Here is a 20,837-nt window from a genome sequence, read left to right as displayed (position 1 = left end):
AGGGAGGCATCAGCTCGTTTTCTCACTTGGTGTGATCACCCTTCGCTGAAGGAAGTCGCGGAACCTTTCTGGTCTCTGTTTTCACTTGTGTCATGTTCAGAGGAGTGTGGGAGCTCCAGCCTTGACACCTCAGCCCTAAGCCTCCTCTCTGCTTCCAACTCCAAGCCCAGCTTCTCAGGAGCCACTTGAGAACCACCCATCAACCTGCTCATCCACCCTCCAATGTTAAAACTCTCCAGCCATCATTGAGTTTCCTGGAAGAGAAGAAAATAAGCATTTCATTCTCCGAAAACTGTTCACAGCCTGTCAGCCTCAAGCCACGGTGGAGAAGGACTTATTTTCCCCAGGTCTTGCTAAGAACCCCACCCCTGTAAGTCAGCATCTAAAGAACACATTCACATTTTCTCCGTTTCCACCCAGTGTTTACCAGCTTCTGTCTTTCTCCTTCAAAGAGACCCAGCGTTCGTCCGCCAGCTCCAGTCGTGGTTCCAGTCCAACCTTTATCCGTGTTTCTAAATAAACTGTTAAAACACTGTCTTCGTCCTCGTGGTTGTGTATCTTAGAGTCTAAGAAAACCCCATTATGGCAGAATGAGCTGACCATCCGTGGGTGATCGCTGGGAAAGTACTGCTCCCACCCCAGTGTCCAAGGCGTTCACCTCCATAATAAACTGTTCCTTGGGATCTGGATGTTTTAACACAGGAGCAGTGGAGAAACGTTGCTTTACGTCATTGAACGCCTTGTCGGTTTCAGGAGACCAGACGAAAGGTTATTTACTGGAGGTGAGAAGTGTAAGGTGAGAAACAAGGAGACTGTAGTCACGAATGAAACAAAGGTAAAAATTGTCAAATCCCAGGAACCGTTGGAGCTGTTTACGATCCGTGGGAATGGGCCAGTCCACAACAGCTGAGATCTTACTTGGGTGTGGCTTCACCTGTCCACCCTCAAAAATGAAGCCTAGGAAAGTCACAGAGGGAACATGAAATTCACATTTCTCAGCCTTGACAACTAAGCGATTCTCTAAGAGTCTTTGTAAAACAATTGGAACGTGTCTGGGATGTTCAGTAGAGTCCTTAGAAAAAATAAGGATGTCATCCAGGTAGACAAAAACAAAAACTTTGATGAAGTCCCTGAGGACGTCGTTCACTAAGGCCTGTAAAACAGCTGGGGCATTGGTCAAACCAAAAGGCACAACCAGATGACCAAAAATGACCAATAAGTGTTTTGAAAGCCGTTTTCCATTCATCTCCTTTCCTTATTTGAACTAGGTGGTATGCGTTCCGCAGGTCCAGTTTTGTGAATATGGTGGCATCCTGGACGGCCTCAAACGCTGAAGTGAGCAAATAGAAGGGAATACTTATTCTTGATCGTGATGTCATTAAAGGCTCTATAATCGATACAAGGTCTTAGAGATCCGTCCTTTTTAAACACAAAGAAAAATCCTGCCCCCATAGGTGAAGAAGATGCCTGAATTATGCCAGCTTTAAGTGAGTCATTTATGTAATTCTCCATAGACTCCTGCTCTGAACCTGATAGGCGAAAAAGCCGACCTGCTGGTAGTGGAGCACCAGGAAGTAGATCTATATGGGCGATGGGGCGGTAGAGAAAGAGCTAGATCTTTGCTAAATACTTTCTCTAGGTCATGATACTCTGCTGGAACGTTTGTTAAATCTGGGGGTGTAAGGGCGTTGGCCAAAGGGGAGGAAGTAGTGACTGCAGAACGAAGACAAGTAGCATAACACTCGATGCTTCAGGACTCTATGCGAGATTCTTTCCAGTTTATGTGTGGGTTGTGATTCATAAGCCAAGGGTGACCTAAAACAACTGGGGTTTCTTTAGTGGGCAACAGCAAGAAAGAAATGGTTTCATGGTGGTTACCTGATGTAACTAATTCCAGTGGCTGAGTCTTCTGTAAGACACAATTTAAAGATTTGCCATCAAGAGCAGTGACATTTATAGGAGATTCAAGATTACAGACAGGAAGGTTAAATTTCTGGACCAGATCGGGACTAATTAGATTCTGTTCTGAACCTGAATCAATGAGAGCCATCAAAGGAATTTGTTCGTCTTTGCAGCATAGAGTGGTTTGAAGCAGGAAACTGGGGTAGTTAGGTTGTTGAATTGCACCCGCCAGCGACCCCTTGATCACTGGCGGGCTGACCGTTTTGAGCGAACCAGGCATTTTAGACGAAAATGGCCTGTGGAACCACAATACAGGCACTGTCCTGTTCTAAATCTTCTCTCTTTTGTCGGGAGTGAGGCGAGTTCTCCCTATTTGCATGGGTTCAGGGGATGACTCAAAATTCTCAGGTTTGGTTGCCGCGTGATTCTCAGGATCTTTAAAAGAAGAAAGACCCCTGACTCTAGTTCTCTCACGGATACAGTTATCAATGTGAATAGACTAATGAGACTCTAAAGAGTCAGTTTCATCCCTGTAAGTGAGTTAATCTTTTAAATCTTAATTTAACAAATTCATTTAACAAATTTAAGAAAGCGCACTTCAAGTCTCATTAGTTTCTACATAAACTGTTAAAACACTGTCTTTGTACTCGTGGTTGTGTATCTCAGAGTGTAAGACACAAGACTGTTGAGAATATCTGTCGACTATCCATCATCGATTTGGACTGCTGTGGGAATTGCAATACTTTGTATGCTTTGTATAGCACCCACCAGGCAGATTTACCAAACTGAAAACCATTAACTGAAAACCATTTCAGGTGACCACCTCATGAAGCTCAAGGAGAGAATGCTAAGGATACAAAGCAGTAATCAGTGCAAAGTGTGGCTATTTGAAGAATCTAAAATATAAAAATTCTTACACACTTTTTGTTTACTATATAATTCAATGTGTGGTCATTCACAGTCTTGTTGCCTTTGGTATATATATATAAAGAGTGGGATGATGATCGGACTTGGAGCTCATTACTAAAGGTAAGCATGCAAAAGCTGATCTGTAACTATTAGACTGATTTGACAAATGGAGTTCAAACGAAAATTCAGAATGAAAAACTCACCCTCGTCGTCTCCACCGTCCAATGACTTCCCTGTGCGTCTCCCGGCCTTCCAATCAGCAACCTGTCCGCCTGATTCATCATCCAATCACCTTCCGACGCCTTGTTTTTAAAGGACCTTCGGCTGTGTTCCTCCTCGCTTGTCAGCTGAGCTCATCCCTCCTCCACCCCACCTCCACCATCTTCCTCCACATCTATTCTGGCTTCCTCGCTCCCTGGCCGCCAATCCACCACCAGTGTCGGATCAGGGGGAAGACATCTCTAAATTTAAGCCTTACAAATGTTCGTTTTAGCTCATATCATTCACAGCATTCATGTCTTCCTCCCAGGTCCGAGCGCCAAAGATATAATAATGTAATTTCACATCATTAAACTTTTCTAATTGCCAACCCTCTTTTTGTGAGTCTTTTCAGATTGAAATTATATTACTGCAATGAATCAGAAAAAAGCGGACCCAAGATTCAGTCAGACACAGTACTGAAAGTTTAAAAGGTTTATTCAGCCACAGGAAAACGTCACACAGGTAACACTCCTCACAGCTTCCAGGAATCACTGAGGCAGAAAGAGGGATTAGTGACTTGTAGTCTCTCCAGATTTTGCAGGGATCAGAAAAGTCACTAACCTGCTTATATCTTGAGTGGAACTTGAAACCCAGAGGGGAAACCTCAGTGGGCGGCAGGCGGTGATCTCCACAGCACAGGTAAGAAGTGACTCCAGGCTGAATAATCCAAGGGCTAGGCTGGCTCAATAATCCAAGGACAGAAACAGGGTCAACGATTGGAACAAGAGGCGTCAGGCAAGGGGCAGGCAGAGGCATAAACCAGATGCAGGAAACAAGGTCGACAACCAAAATCCAAATAATCCGACAGGGAGCAGGCAGAGGCACAAATCCAAAAAGGCAAGGCAAGGTCAAGAACAATGATCAGACAGGAAGGAACGCTGGCTATCTACTCATACGATGGCTTTCAAAAATCTGGCACCGTCTGCTTGTCAGAGTCAGTATATATCAGGGAAGACACAGGTGCTTGGCATTCCACAGATTGCACTACACTGCAGCAGCCACCAGGTACATCTAATCTGCTGATTGCAGCCAGGGAGACAGGGTAGAGCAGACGTGCCAGAATCATAACAATTACAAACCATATTATGTGCAACTTGCACATTTTCATCTTACTCACCCTTCTCCTCCTTCTCCCTCTTCAGCAGGAAATTCAGGGCGAGGGCCTCTCTTCAATGGCTTGACAATGGCTTATTAGTTTAGAGCACACCTTCAAAGGTGTGTGCAAATTGGAGATGTGGGTGCTTCTCCCCAGCTGAGAACCCTATTCCAGTAGGTAGTGTAGCGCATACAAAACTTGATTTCTAATTGAACTTATAAATGCCCCGTATTTATTCATGTAAAGATTGCTTGATGAAATCCTTTTAGTTGGTGCCCAAACAGTGGTAGGATAGGATGTGCATAGCAGCCATGCCAAGTGCATTACAGTATTTGGTTGCAGCCTTAGCATGGGGTCAGCATGGTAAAGATGTTGCCACCACAATAATGAACCACTTTGATTTTACCGTGGAAGTTTTGTTGATGTACTAAACAGTGAAGTAAATTCTAATACCTGGGGAGTCATTTTGATGTACAACAGAAAATCTCTGCAAAAACTGTCCATGTCCTGATTGACATTCAGTTTCATGGTGCATTCTTAGTCCATATTCATAGCTTTGCAATGTCATTACTAATTGCTCCTTTTTTACAAGAGCTAAGAGGTGGTGGCACCTTCTAAATAGGAGTACGTGTGTCCAGGCATGCTTGAACACATGTATGTTTTTTTGTTTTATTTTTTGCAGGGAATGAGAAAGATTTAAAACAGTTTTTCAACATGCTGATCTGGGCTTAAGGTCCTTCCTGCTAACTCATTGCATGTGTGAATGTCTTGGGAACATGCATATTTGCTTACGGTAATACCTGTGAGACACCTCAAATGTCTGCTCACATACACACTCACAACAGACACTAAAAAACACGTTAACCTTATTTCCTGAGTCAGCCTCAACTCTTTGCCCTGCAGATTGTGTAATATCTTCTTTAAGTGAATGCAAACATAAAAGATTATGAGAGTATGACAAACGGTTGGAAGAATGTCTCAGTGTGTACTCTTAACAGGTGAGATGGGATTTTGGTGAGGAAAATGTTGTTATAGACTGTCAAGGCAACTAGCAGGAGAGGAAAATGGACTTTCAAATAACTAAAATGAAAGGAAAGGAGTGCAGAAGCTGACGTGGGAACTGCCAAGACAAAAGGGAAATGGGCTTGAGTGAAAAACTGGTTGGCTGGTGCTTTCTGTGCTGTAAATGACAGGTGTATCAAAAATCTCCACTGTGTGTCCCAGAAATACACCTTAAGATTGTGCAAAAATAACTCAATTTAAACTTTAAATTCAAGCAGACATGGAAATAAACTTTCACCACTGAGGTTTTCAGATGAGAGTTAGAACAGAAAGGCATCTCATGTTGTTCCGCACAGTCAGTTCAAACTTGAAGGAAGATCCACACTTCACAGAACAGTGGGGACAAGGTTTGCCTGCAGAGAGCAAGAGCCTTTTTTTTGTTTTTTCTCAGCAAGTTGATATTCTCATGTATTCCTACCTTCATGCACAAAAACAAAATTAATCAGTTTTTTTTCTTATTTGCATCCTACAATTTACACTAAATTGACTCTGTCAGGGAGGGAGTATTGTTCTTTTTTCCTTTCATCAGCGTAACAAATGAAAGCACCAGTTCACATGAAATAAAGAAAATAGGACTGTTCTTCAATTTCAGCTGAAATACATCTCGGAATGAAACAAATAATTTCCATTATTATCTTACTCAGTATCTTCACTCAGTTCATCACAAAGCTGCCTGTGATGAGGCATGCAAGTCATTGGAGCTCTTGTTCCTGCTGCTCGCAGCATGAATCATTCCTGGTAATAGCATCATATTAATGATTAAAAATTAATGATGTAGGTGGTCTAGACAGCTCATCAATTCACAACCACAAAGAAAGAAATTATGAACAACAGAGCTGTGCAAACTCCTTTGTTTTTCTTGCTGCGAACGAATTTTTCATCCAGCATAAATCTGCTGGATACGTAACATAATAATCACATTCAGCAATCGGAAGGCTAGGTTATGAATAAAAAAAGAACACATTTACAGCAGCCAAAGCATTCAATTGACCCATGGGGAAACAGGTGGAGCTCAAAATGCTACACATTTCATTCATTGGCACACAAAAAGTAATAGACTATTAATAATGTAAAACACATGAATACACAATATGCAGAGAGCTTTTTCTGCACTCCTTCAAGAAATATGAAAAGGTTCAACTTCACTAGGAACAAACACTTCTGCAAAAGGGGCATAATCCAGTTACTAAAGGACATGGATACCCTCTTTAGGTGAACAAGGTAATGCAGACCGTGTCTGATTCATGTACTCTGTGTCAGGGGTGAAAAGTCTCTCTGTGCCAGTGATAAGTTAGCACACTGCTGCCAAACTCTGCAGAAAATGGGTTTTTTCTCCGGTCACATTTTATCCGCTTCACAGTCGTGCTCTTCAGTTGGTATATATATTTTTGCTGCTTCCCGTCTTCTGATCTAAAGCAGGGAATAAACAGGGAATATAGCAGATGAACAAAATATTTTGTGGACAAACTGAAATCGAATGCAAATCACATCTTTCCATTCCATTTTCTCTTTCTGTCTTACCAGGTGTGTCCTCTTGCTTTTGGCCTCTGAGGCCTAAGGAGAAATAAGCCAAGCCCAGGCCTCCATGGGACGCTCTGTTACCCAGCATGCAGTGCTGCTGCTGCAGTGCATGTTGGTCCTGCCCCCTTGGGGTGTGGCCAGTAGGAGAGGACCGGTTCTACTGCCTGAATCTCCCTGCCACAAGACGGAGCACCCACTCATCCCACACTCAGGTGATTTATCAAAGAAATAAACATGCAGCCAGTGGTAGGCCTTTCATGATGGGCACTGTGGGCAAGGATTTCCACACACATGGTGCAGCCCACAGATAATTTGTGCTATTCCCATTTTGAATGAATCTGGTAGATGCACCATGTTACCCTAATCAAAAACTACACCCGCTCTGTTTTTTAAATGCTCCTCCATTATTGTGTGGGTTTTTCTGTTTGAGGATCTATATCTGTTTCAGCGTCTCTGCTTATGTCTACTTTTAACTAAACCTAACTTCTAAACATTTCACAGTTGCTAGGAGACATAAACAGTATTGCTCAGATTTCCACTCTTTGTTATAAGTAAACTGATGACCTTCAGATAAACAAATAGCTTTTCTTAGAAAAGGAAATATAAACTTTGTTGCCTCTCGCATTGTTTGCAATGTGTTTATATTGCATTTTCTTCCAAGCACACCTTTTTTACACTAAGGGAAAGATTGTAACATGCCATTTTGTCAAACAACGCTTGAGAAAGCTGTATTTTCCAAAACAGCCACTAACTAATAAAATAGTTTGACTGTTGTGACTACAAAACAAGATTTGTAAAATATTCTGTTTGAAGTTCAGTCTCTAACTGTCATGATGTGTGGATTTGGGTAGGACTTAAGTGCAGACAGAAACGTGGGATGAAAATGGTGAAGCTTTATTAATAATGAAAGTACAAATTTTACTGGAGAGCACAAGTGATACAAGACATGGACAGGCTGAGAGGAAAGGGAGGATCCAGCCAATAACAGTGAAAAGCAGTGAGCATAAATACTGAGGGAACAGTGGAGAATCACATTAAATACAGGTAAGTTAATCAGAGGATCATGCAGAGCATCTGAGGGAGAAGGAAATCAGGGGGAGCCTGAGGGAGACTAATTAACACCAAAAAACTACAAACCAAGGTTGAAAAGACTAACACTGATCTAGGGGAAATAAATCCTAAACATAATAATAAACTTAGAAACTAAACACAAAGGAATGAAATAATATGGAAACACCTTAATAACAATAATGAAGACCTCGGAAACATAAATAAACAACAAGGGAATGGTGAAAGCACAGGTGCGGCACTGGTAGTGTAGGGGTTAAGCGAGGGACCATATATGGAGACTATAGTCCTTGTTGCGGCTGTCCAGTATTCGAGTCCCAGGCCCGGCGACCTTCGCAGAATGTCTGCCTACTGTTGAAAAAACAAGGCCTCTAGTGCCAAAAGAATGTATTTTTAAAAAAATAGGAATGGCAAAAACACAGCAACAAATGAAAATCAAAACCCAAGCACCCATGGATCATAACATTAACATAAACTGCTTAGGTTTTATTGCTTATGTTGAATTCTTGATAAGCATTTTCCTTATTACTGTACCATACATACTTTATAAGCTAAGCAAGTCTGCCAAAGATTTTGACACAGATAAGCTTTGTAACTTAGAGACCCAATGTATACCACAAACTACAAAATGTATGTAGGTGCTGCTCAAATGTTGTAGCAATGACCCAAAAATAAAATTGCTTAATCTCATGCTACACTATGCCGATGTTCAGTTTACATGTATGCTTGAAGTGGCTCCAATGGCCTAGCAGTCTGATCAATTTTTTGATTAATTCAGCTAATAATTATTTGACCACTTGGTGGCTCTCATAGACCTATGGTGGTCAGGAAATCATAAAGTATGACAAAAGGAAAAACGAGTTAGTGAAGTCATCGCAAAAGCAGCTTTTTCTGTCCTGACGCAGTGGCAGACTGCTCATTTTACACCCTTCATGTAGTCAAACTTTAGGAGCTTCTCAATCGACATACATACTTGATGGACATGAGAGGACCTATTATCTCAAAGATGTGCATTTTTTGTTCATGTTTAGATACACGTAAAACACATTTTTGATCATTAAAAAGGCTTAGCAAGATTTGTGGCAGTGTGACAGGAGCTATTTAATTTATTTTATTTAACCAGATACCATCAGTTAAGATTACAGTGCACCAAAAGCTATATTTAGGTTGGACTTAATGTAGTGTGTAAGTGATAAACTATAAAGCACAATAATGCTACTCCAACCTTGCATCACACAATATGACAGTGCTGTTTGTTTATCTCAAAATAAAGTAACTTAATAAGAACTGATTGTTTACTAAAGATCTCTTATACAGTGAATATTCAGCTATATCTCAGTAGCTGTAATTTGACTCAGCAGACCCATGAAACTTTGGATTCCTGTTTCTTCTCATTTTCATGTAAAAATACTGTACAATTGTGTTTTTAGTTTTCTATTTTGGCTTTTCAAACTCAAGAACAAACCATATTTTTACAGTGGCTGCGTAGAACATTAGCTTTAGTGAAAGTAACATCTCTTTTAACAAAATAATTGAAAATTTAGTCAAAATATCTACTTTTTAGATTATTAATTTTCCTGTTAATAAATTGTATGAGTTCTATTAGGGCACATTCTTGTCATGCATTTGAATCTGCTGGTATGTGCAAAGTTAGTTTAATGTTTAGCAGGGTGTCATCACACTTCCATTTCATTATTTCTTGTGTTGATGCCTGAGCAATCAAAATAGTTTTGCAACCAAGTGTGAAAGTATACACTTTAGCAGTGGCGTAGCCAGAACATTTTTACTAGGGTGGCCAAAATGGGACACAAGGCTTCTTTAAACGGTGGCCAAGAATGGAGGAACCTTTATAAATGATATGCAGTACACAAGCCCACCCCTTGCTGCTCTTATCAACAATGGCCAGGTTTACAAAATAGCTAAATTGTTAATATTCATGTATGAATAATAAAATATTCAAATCATCCCTGTTCTCACTCAAAATGTGGCATGAACCAACAAAAAAAAATAAACTAATAAACGTTGGACCACACTGCAAAATTAAAATATAAGTAAGTTAATTTATCTTGAAATAAGTTTGTTTTCCCTTGATTTGAGCAGGTAAGTAATACAATGTCCCAATGGAATAAAATGATTTATGTTTAAAATAAGAAAAAAAAAAAAAACTCCATTATCTTGAAGTGCATAATATGTAATTATCTTTTTTAAGGGAAAAAATACTCATTCCATGGGCAGATCATCTTATTTTCCTGCTCAAATTAAGGGCAAATACACTCTTTTTAAGAAATTGTAACTTATTTTTGGATCAATTTTTTCATACATCTTAACATTTGAACAACATGAAAGCATGTCTTAAGCATATCTTGTATCACAGAGTAGAATAAGTTTGAACTGTTGAATAAAGTTGAAACCAGCCAAATCTCTCCCATTCAGGTGTTACACTGCTGGCCCTAATGTCACTCTGGTTTTAAACATACCTACACCTATATTAATAAATATCAATTAAAACTTTATACAACCCAAGTATAGGTATTTCACGTAGAACAAGAATGTGTTTTAAGCATTATCAGGATTATAATAGCCATTGCTGTCCGGAGAGGCTAAATAAATGGTATGTTCACAGCACACTAGTAAGCTAGCCGGGCTAATGCCTTTTTGGACTGGATAACATTTTCAAACAGACATAAGGAAAGTTTACAATTGAATTAAGCCGCTTACCAATCCATAGAAGACTTTAGGCAAAACAGAAGTTGAAGTTGGCACCTTCAACCTCCTACGTGATGTTGTACAGTGTGATCACGGGACACTTACCAGGAGGTCTTGAGCGCTGGATTTCGGACCCACAAAGCCCAAACAGATGTATAGCTGACCTGAAATCAGCTCAGTTAGCTTTGAATATACTTTCCCTATGACTACTTCTGATTCATACCTGATCCCAGATCCGCAAGTGACGTTGACCATCTGCTGTGATTGATAGGCCCCTTGTACTTATTAAAGCCATTCTATTAGATCCGGGGTGGCCACAGGGATGGCCAATCAGATTTCAGGGGTGGCACCGGCAGGTGCCTTTCTATCAGCTACTAGTCTGGCCATTCTCCCCTGACCTCTAGCATCAACAAGGCATTTGTACCTACATAACTGCCGCTCACTGGATATTTTCTCTTTTTCGGACCATTCTCTGTAAACCCTAGAGATGGTAGTGCATGAAACTCCCAGTAGATCAGCAGTTTCTGAAATACTCAGACCAGCCCGTCTGGCACCAACAACCATGCCACGTTTAAAATTACTTAAACCACCTTCATTCCTCGTTCTGATGCTCGGTTTGAACTGCAGCAGATTGTTTTGACCATCTCTACATGCCCAAAATGCATTGATTTGCTGCCATGTGATTGGCTGATTAGAAATTTGCGTTAACGAGCAGTTGGAGGGGTATACCTAATAAAGTAGCTGATGAGTGCTCGTACTCGTACTCGTCGTCTTCCGCTTATCCGGGACCGAGTCGCGGGGGCAGCAGACTCAACAGAGAGGCCCAGACGTCCCTCTCTCCAGACACCTCCTCCAGTTCCTCCAGGGGGAGCCCAAGGCGTTCCCAGGCCAGCCGAGAGACATAGTCCCTCCAGCGTGTCCTGGGCCGTCCTCTGGGCCTCCTCCCGGTGGGACGTGCCTGGAACACCTCCCGAGGAAGGCATCCAGGAGGCATCCGTTATAGATGCCCGAGCCACCTCAACTGGCTGCTCTCGATGTGGAGGAGCAGCGGCTCTACTCCGAGCCCCTTCCGGATGGCCGGGCTCCTCACCCTATCTCTAAGGGAGTGCCTGGCCACCCTACGGAGGAAGCTCATTTCAGCCGCTTGTATCCGGGATCTCGTTCTTTCGGTCAGCTCTCTCTTCACCACAACGGACCGGCACAGCGCCCCCATTACTGTGGCAGCCGCACCGATCCGTCTGTCGATCTCCCGCTCCATTCTTCCCTCACTCGTGAACAAGACCCCGAGATACTTAAACTCCTCCACTTGAGTCAGGAACTCCCCTCCAATCTGAAGAGGACAAGCCACCCTTTTCCGGTCGAGTACCATGGCCTCGGACCTGGAGGAGCTGATCCTCATCCCAGCCGCTTCACACTCGGCTGCGAACCGCCACAGCGCAAGCTGTAGGTCTTGGCTAGAGGGGGCCAGCAGGACCACGTCATCTGCAAAAAGAAGAGACGAAATCCACTGGTCCCCAAACCCGACCCCCTCCGGCCCTTGGCTGCGTCTAGAAATCCTGTACATAAAAGTTATGAACAGGACCGGTGACAAAGGGCAGCCCTGCCGGACTCCAACATGCACTGGGAACAGGTCCGACTTAGTGCCGGCAATGCGGACCAAACTCCTGCTCCGCTCGTACAGGGACCGGATGGCCCCTAGAAAAGGGCCCCCGATTCCATACTCCTGGAGCACCCCCCACAGGGCATCACGAGGGACACAGTCGAATGCCTTCTCCAGGTCCACAAAACACATGTGAACCGGTTGGGCAAACTCCCATGAACCCTCGAGCACCCTGTAGAGGGTATAGAGCTGGTCCAGTGTTCCACGGCCGGGACGAAAACCACACTGCTCCTCCTGAAGCCGAGGTTCGACTATCGGTCGGACTCTCCTCTCCAATACCCTGGCGTAGGCCTTACCAGGGAGGCTGAGGAGTGTGATCCCCCTGTAGTTGGAACACACCCTCCGGTCCCCTTTCTTATGAAGGGGGACCACCACCCCAGTCTGCCAGTCCAGAGGCACTGTCCCCGACCGCCACGCAATGTTGAAGAGACGTGTCAACCATGACAGCCCTACAACATCCAGAGACTTGAGGTACTCAGGGCGGATCTCATCCACCCCCGAAGCCTTGCCACCGCGGAGCTTTTTAACCACCTCGGTGACTTCAGCCAGGGTGATGAAAGAGTCCAACCCCGAGTCCCCAGCCTCTGTTTCCACCACGGAATGCGTGATGGCAGGATTGAGGAGATCCTCGAAGTACTCCTTCCACCGCCCGATAATGTCCTCAGTCGAGGTCAGCAGTCTCCCGCCCCCACTATAAACAGTGTTGGCAAAGCACTGCATCCCCCTCCTGAGGCGACGGACGGTTTGCCAGAATCGCTTCGAGGCCAACTGGTAGTCCTTCTCCATGGCCTCACTGAACTCCTCCCAGGCCCGTTTTTGCCTCTGCCACAGCCCGGGCCGCAGCATGCTCGGCCTCACGGTACCCGTCAGCCGCCTCAGGAGTCCCACAAGCCAACCATAGCCGATAGGACTCCTTCTTCAGCTTAACAGCATCCCTTACTGCCGGTGTCCACCACCGGGTTCTGGGATTGCCGCCGCGACAGGCACCGCAGACCTTACGGCCACAGCTACGGGCAGCAGCATCGACAATAGATGCGGAGAACATGGTCCACTCGGACTCTATGTCTCCAACATCCCCCGGGATCTGGTCGAAGCTCTCCCGGAGGTGGGAGTTGAATACATCCCTGGCCGAGTGCTCGGCCAGGCGTTCCCAGCAGACCCTCATTATGCGCTTGGGCCTGCCAAGTCTGTCCGGCTTTCTCCTCCTCCAGCGGATCCAACTCACCACCAGGTGATGATCAGTGGACAGCTCAGCCCCTCTCTTCACCCGAGTGTCCAAAACATGCGGCCGAAGGTCTGATGATACGACAACAAAGTCGATCATCGACCTCCTTCCTAGGGTGTCCTGGTGCCAAGTCCACAGATGGACACCCTTATGTTTGAACATGGTGTTCGTTATGGACAATCCGTGACTAGCACAGAAGTCCAATAACAAAACACCACTCGGATTCAGATCGGGGAGGCCATTCCTCCCAATCACGCCTCTCCAGGTGTCACTGTCGTTCCCCACGTGGGCGTTGAAGTCCCCCAGCAGAATAATGGAGTCCCCTGGAGGGGCACTATCCAGCACCCCCGATAGGGACGCCAAGAAGGCCGGGTACTCTGCACTGCCACTCGGCCCGTAGGCTGAAATGATAGTCAGAGACCTCTCCCCAACCCGAAGGCGCAGGGATACGACCCTCTAATCCACTGGGGTAAACCCCAACACGAAACGGCTGAGCTGGGGGGCAACAAGCAAACCCACACCAGCCCGCCGCCTCTCCCCGTGGGCCACTCCAGAGTAGAACAGAGTCCAACCCCTCTCAAGGAGATGGGTTCCAGAGCCCACGCTGTGCGTGGAGGCAAGCCCGACTATTTCTAGTCGATATCTCTCGACCTCCCGCACAAGCTCAGGCTCCTTCCCCCCCAGCGAGGTGACATTCCACGTCCCTAGAGCCAGCCTAAGCATCCGGGGATCGGCCGCTGAGGTCTCCACCTTCGTCCGCCACCCAATCCTCTTTGCACCGGTCCCTCACGGTTCTCCCTGCAGGTGGTGGGCCCACTGGGGGGGCTGATGAGTGTATAAGGCAAAATAAAGGAAAAGGATACATGATTTGCATGCTTCAAGTAAAGCATGAGTTTTTTGGGATGTGTCTCTGCCTGCTTTGCACATTTAAAAGACTGACATTTTTGTCCCTTCTTTGCAAAACAGCTCAAACTCAGTTCAGATTAGATTAAAACTGTCAATGAACAGCAGCTCTCAAGACTTGTGACAGATTTTCTGCTTTGTATCTGGACTTTTGTCTGGGGCTGTGTGTTTAGGATAGTTGTCATGCTGGAGATTAACCTTTGCCTTGGTCTTAGCTGTTGTGCTTACCAGTCTTCTCCCAGGTTTGCCTTGCTTTTAGCTCCATCCATCTACAGTGTTGTAAAAAAGTGTTTTCCCCCCTTACAGAATTCTTCTGAATAATATGTTTCAAATCATCACACACATTTTGCTGTTCATTTCAAGATAACCTGAAAAAATACAAAAAGCAGTTTTCAAATGATGACTTCATTCATTAAGGTAAAAAAGAAGACTTTGGAATAATTGACAATGAGTCTTCAACATCACGGTTTTTAAGTTTGAATGGCGTGTTTGAGGTCGTACTACAGTATTAACATTGGATTTAGGTCCAGGCATTGGCTAGGACTCTCTAAACTTATTTTATTTGTTGTTTTTTGAGACGAGATGGCTTTGGACTGTGCTTTGGATCATTGTCCTGCTGCATAATCAAAGTGTGACTTGGCTTAAGACCATGTACTGATGGGTGAACATTCTCCTGCAGGATTTTCTGGTACAGAGCAAAATTTACAATTCTGTCAATTATGGCAAGTCGAGCTGGTGTTGAGGGAGCAAAGCAGCCCCAAACCAACAAACTACCACCACAGTGTTTGACTGTCAGTATCATGGTCTGTTTCTGAAAAGCTGTTAGTTTTCGGTCGGATGTAACGTGACACACACCTTCAATAAAAGTCCACTCTTGTCGTCCCACAGACGACAAGAGTGGACTTTTATTGGCAAATGTGAGACGGGCCTTTATGTTCTTTTTGGACAGCAGTGGTTTTGGCCTTGGAACACTCCAATGGATTGTTAAATCTTGAACACTGACCTTAACTGAGGTGGGTGAGGCCTGCATTGCTTTGAATGTTATTTTTGGGTTGTTTTTTGACCTCCTGAATGAGCCATCGATGCACTCTTGCTGTAATTTCGGTTGACCAGCCGCTTTTAGGAAGGTTCACCACTGTTGCATTTTTTTCTCCATGAAAGGGGGATGAAAGCTTAGAATTGGCTTTATAACACTTTGCAGACTGATAGATGTCAATGACTTGGTTTTTCTGCTGTTTTTGTTTGTTTACATGATGTGTTGTTTGATATCTTTCAGCTGTCAGAGAGGTTTTATTTAAATTATTTATTATATCTGCAGATATGGTAATAATCAGGCCTGGCTTTAGCTTGTCAAACTGAGTTCAACTTTCAAGAAATGTAGTTTAATCACAGTTTATTCATGATTTAACAAAGGGGGTAATTACTTTTTCACATAGAGCCATGTTAGCGTATAGTTTGTTTCCCTTTTTGATTGATATCACCATTAGAAAAATGCTTTTTGTATTTACACAGGTTATCTTCATCCAATATTAAAATAGTTTGATGATCTGATACATTTAAGTGTGGAAAAAACAAAAGTGACAAAATCTGTAAGGGGACTAACACTTTTTCACACCACTCTATCCTTAATTCTGTTCAGCTTCCCTATCCATACTGAAGAAAAGCATTCTCACAACATGATCTTGCACCCACCCTACTGTATAAACTGACAGAACCCTTCGATAAAATCCACTTCTCAGAGTTGTAAGTTGTAGCTTGTCAGATTTGAGACCATGCAAATCTAAAAATTGACTTTACTCATAGTTTTAATGCAGCTTTGGAACGTTTGTTTCTACGTTAAGAGACATAACATTTATTACAGTGCTTGTGTTACCACTAGAGTGGTTTATTCAGGGTGATGTCTGATATCAGTTTTCCATAAGAGTATTTTTTGTGTAGGCCAAAAAGATAAATTTTGGTCGTACATGACCTGAGCAGCTTCTTGCACATGTTTGGTGTGTCGATGGTTGAGTGATTTTAGGGGGCTGAACAAAATATATGGCATACCTTTCAGAGTTTTGTTAGTAAAAATGGTTGAAAGTCATCAATCATTTTCCTTTCTGTTTACTATTAGTCTATCACATAAAACCCCAATAAAATACATTGAAGGTTTTGGTTGTAGCATGAAATGTAAAATTTGAAATAGTTATTCTGCAAGGCACTGCAGTTGTGGTAAAACAGTTTCTCAAATTTGCTTTCTGTACTTGCTCATCAGAGACAAAGTGTAAATTAGTCTTCTTTCTTAATTGTCTCCACATTGCTGTGCATTTTCTAGACGCTGCATCAGGCTTTATTTCTTCTACCCCTCATCTTACACTGCGATTGAACAGCTTAACTGTAATGAAATGCTGTAAGACCCAGTTGACAAACAGTTCTAGTGGCAATCAATGCAGTCGTGTCTCCTCACGGAAAAGTAGTAAAATGTCATTGAGTGGTTTTCAGCACTGCAAAGCCCAAGCCAGATAATTACATAGCATAGCGTTTGGGTGAAACTGGCTTGAGAACCAAGGTCACAGTGTGTGATTCACGTGCATGCAAAAACTCCCTTTTACTATAACCACCCATCTCTAACATAAGCCCTCCCCACTGAAACTCTGTTTTGTTTCCATTTCTGTTTGTCTTGCTGGTCCCTGTCACTTCATTGTTACAGCTGAAGTGGCCCTCTACTCTCTTCACTAACTGAGTGGCAATGATGATCACTAACTGCCCAGCTAATGTGATACATTTCAGAATTATGTTGGGTGCAGTCACAAGCCAGAGGGTCAACATTGGTCAGTGAGTTTGTGTACCAGATTAGCACAATAAGCCCTCATGCTTTAGTGCTTTAGGAACACTAATAAAGAAGGCTGGTTTTTCCTAGTTGGACATGGTTCACAGTGCCTATCATATGGCAGATTAAATATCTTTGGTCCGAATGATGAGACCAAAAATATTTGGTATGATCATAATGACATTTGTGTGCAAAAGCAACTTGGAAATAAAGATTTTTGGCTTAATAAGCATATAATTTTTTTTAAATCTGAAGACATGAAAATCCGTGGCCTCTGATGTTAGAATTTCCATTTAAACTACATCTGTCATAATAGGCAGGGGTTTTGTTGGACCAACTTGCAGACTAGAGCTCGGGAACCCCATCGTGAGTGGAAGTCTTTTAATAATTATTGATCTGGTAAACTTTCATGTAGCAACAGGGCATAGAACACAGGCAGGTATACAGACATGGAGCCGGCAGTAAACAGTAGGCGGTGAGCAATGAAAACCAGAGAGTATAAATACTGAGGCAGGGTGGAGAAATGACCAATGGACAAGAAGAGCTAATCAGGTGAAATGTGCAGCAGCTTGTGGCAGGGACAATATGGAACAACTGAAGGAGGGAGTCTAGTTAACAGAGATAAGTGGGAACACAGAGACGTCCGGGAAAGTAACAAATATCTAAACACAAGAATGAACCAAAAACCAAATCTACCATGAATGAACTTAAATAACTACAACAAGAGATCAGAAGAAGGGGAACCAACAAGAACCCAAAACTCAAACACAGGTGAATCATGACATCATCTCTATATAATGTATATAATTGGAAGTTCATACAACAAAGACATATAGAGAAGCTGCAAGTACTTATGTTTGTGAAAATAGGTTGCAGTTTTATGGGTCTGTGTTCCCTTTTGAAAAATGCAAGTAAATCCTGCTCCCAAACTCAAACTGTCTGAGCTCAATAACATTTTGCTATCTTCCTTAAAATGCAATTACAAGTAAATTACACAACAGAGAAAATGTTGAGTACTGATTACTTCAACACTGTTCTTAGTAAATATATTTTTAATTAGGCTGTTAGATGAAATTTAGACACGATGTTGGTAACAACCCAAGTAATCCACCCATGCAAAGAAAAAAATAAATAAATTAGGGTATGTGTGGTCAGGGGAAGAAAAAATTAATACAGTTACAGATTTTTTTTCCCAGTTATTGTAGAAAAGATTGTTTTGGCACAAGACACATATAAACTATTTCTCAGGCCATGATCTTCAGTTGTGTCCATGGATTCTTAATTGGACATAAGTTGGGTAATTGGGCCATGTTTTTTAGATCGTTATCTTGCTGAAAAACCCATCCCTGTTACATCTTTCAATTCTTATCAAGAATGTCTGAGTAAATGTATCTGTTCATCCTTCCTTCAATTATATAAAGTCTGCCATTACCATATGCTGAAAGACCGACCAACATCATTATGTTCTCACCTTCAAACTTCATAGTTTATATGGCTGGCCCTGTCCAGTCTCAATTCTCCAGGGGACTGTTGAAAATAGATTTTTGTTATCTCTTAGCTTTTTCCTGGTTAACTAAAAATACTAAATCACCTTCCAACATAATTTAACTTTCAAAAAGTTCACTTTGGGTCTCATCTGACCCAGCTGTGTTCTCAGTATTTGACCTATTTAAATCTTCTGTAGCAACTTACTTAAACATGCTTTTTCTTTTTTAGTGGAGTCTTGTGGAGTGAAAATGCTTAAAAGTTGTGCTGGATTAGTGCATTAGTCATTGTTTTTATGAAAGAATATTCTGCTGGTTAAAGGTCTTTCCTGAGCTCCCTGTGAGTGGTCCTTAACTCTTGGACAACTCTTCTGAATCACTTTGTGATTTTTCTGTCAGAAATCTTGTGAGAAGCACCTGGTCAATTATGTTCTTTCCATAGAGTGCTTGTGGGAACATTCAGAAGCTTAGAAATACATCTGTAACCACTGGCCTCAGTTTGTTTTGCACCTCCAGGACGTGTCCCAAGCACCCACACCAACAACTTCCCATCAAGGGGGGCACCCCCCTGCCGGACCCCCCATGATGCCATCTGGGACTCCCAGGCTATGCCCACACCTCCAGTCCCCACCAAACCAGCACAGGCATCGGGGCTAGAGCAAAAGAGGACAATGCGATGCCCCTAAGCCCAGCCCTTCCACCTCACATTGTTTGCGTGTGTGGCTGTGGTAATGTAATATGTTTGGTGAATGCAGATGTGTATCTCTAAATGCATTGAAATTGGGGTTGCAGCTGGGGTGTGTGAGATCCCATTGCTTGCTGACAATAGAGCCTCCCCCACCCCAACTGAAAAAGGCTTCTTTTTTTAAAGTCGCTATGCTGGTCAAAAACATACTATTGTTCTGAGCTGTAAGATCATAGGCTCTTTTCAAAGACTTTTGAAAAAGTTATAGCTCCATGTTTTTTTGTAGTTAAAGCACAGTAAGTTGAGTCATTGCAGAATATCCAGAGATAAACATAGGCAAGAATAATTACATGTATGCAGAATCTCTGTGTGAGGGAGGAAAAAAAACACTCGTTAAACCTATTATTCTTCTTCGTGAGTCATTGTGCTCCATATAATGTGTTGTAATGTATCGTTGTTCAAAATGAGCACTGTGAGACTGCCATGATTCTCTTTTGGAAAAGCTGGGAGGACTACAAACGCATTAAAATACCCCTATGGAGCACAGCAACTAAATGCCCCCAATTCAATTCAATTCAAAGATACTTTATTGATCCCCGAGGGGAAATTAGAATTCCAGTACAACTCATCCAAACATACATCATGACACAAGACAATGGGGGGACGGGTCACCGAGGCTTTGCTGCCCACTCACAGGCGCTGCCCTTGCTAGATGAGAAAAGAGGCCACATTAGGTAAGTAGAGGGGGAAAAAAATCATATTTCACACTTTATCCTTAGCAGGATACAGTTTGAGATTGCAAAAAACCTCAGCACAAAGAAGCAACAAGTTTACAAAACAACATCATGCCGGGAACGGTGAAGGTGGTGTGAGGGTGCATATGTTTATCTTGAGCATGTGTGTGTGTGCAAGTGAGTGTGTGCAAGTAAGTCCATGAAGCACTGTCACAGAGGCCATTGTCCTTGATGGTTCGTTGGAATGTACATCAACCGGCCACAAAGTTCTGAGCAGGTCCACAGATGTCCTCAGGGAAGGGAGGGGGCAGAGGGAGCAGAGCGTCATGTTTACATAACCTCCAGGAGAAGTTGAAGATATCCAGCCATCAAGGCCGTGCAGGGAAGCCAGATTCAGAAAAACAATAATTATTTGGGTTAGGCTGACTCTTAATTTTCCATCAGCCTTGAGAGTCTCGCTGGTGCTTCTCAAAGGCGAATCCAAAAAGCCAAATTCCTGGTCTTTTTGCCAGATCTGAGCAAACAACTTTCTCCAAGATTTATCCCATTTCACCCCTGAGTCCAGGAACCGCAACCTGCCTGCGATCCTGTGTAAGGATCACATCCAGTCTGCGATTCAGCTCACGTAACATCTCAGAGTGTTGATCGCTCTGAAGATCCCATCACACATGCCAGGCAGCCTTACAATGGCCAGAACAGCTGCTGACATTCTCCGAATTTCTCGATATGCCAGGTAACCGCTGACTCCAAAAAGCAGAAATCCTGATATCAAACATCCAATTATATACACATCTTCCACATCCTCGACTGAC

The 20,837-nt window shown here is 43.1% G+C and overlaps 1 protein-coding gene across 2 annotated transcripts in view; it reads left to right on the top strand.

The window, feature by feature from the left end:
- The window catches only part of sema5a (sema domain, seven thrombospondin repeats (type 1 and type 1-like), transmembrane domain (TM) and short cytoplasmic domain, (semaphorin) 5A), a 242,647-nt gene that overhangs the window by 46,292 nt on the left and 175,518 nt on the right, over nt 1-20,837 (top strand). For both annotated transcript variants that reach the window (XR_007035752.1, XM_047349930.1), the window contains exon 2: nt 6,755-6,963. Coding sequence is in view for 1 of the 2 variants with exons in the window: in XM_047349930.1 (XP_047205886.1) it covers nt 6,816-6,963 (148 nt within the window). In the remaining variant the exon portion in view is untranslated. The remainder of the gene's footprint in view (nt 1-6,754; nt 6,964-20,837) is intronic.

Source organism: Girardinichthys multiradiatus, chromosome 21 (assembly GCF_021462225.1).
Source record: "Girardinichthys multiradiatus isolate DD_20200921_A chromosome 21, DD_fGirMul_XY1, whole genome shotgun sequence".
In the NCBI taxonomy this organism is placed as follows: domain Eukaryota; kingdom Metazoa; phylum Chordata; class Actinopteri; order Cyprinodontiformes; family Goodeidae; genus Girardinichthys; species Girardinichthys multiradiatus.
This window is presented reverse-complemented; position numbering and strand designations above follow the sequence as displayed.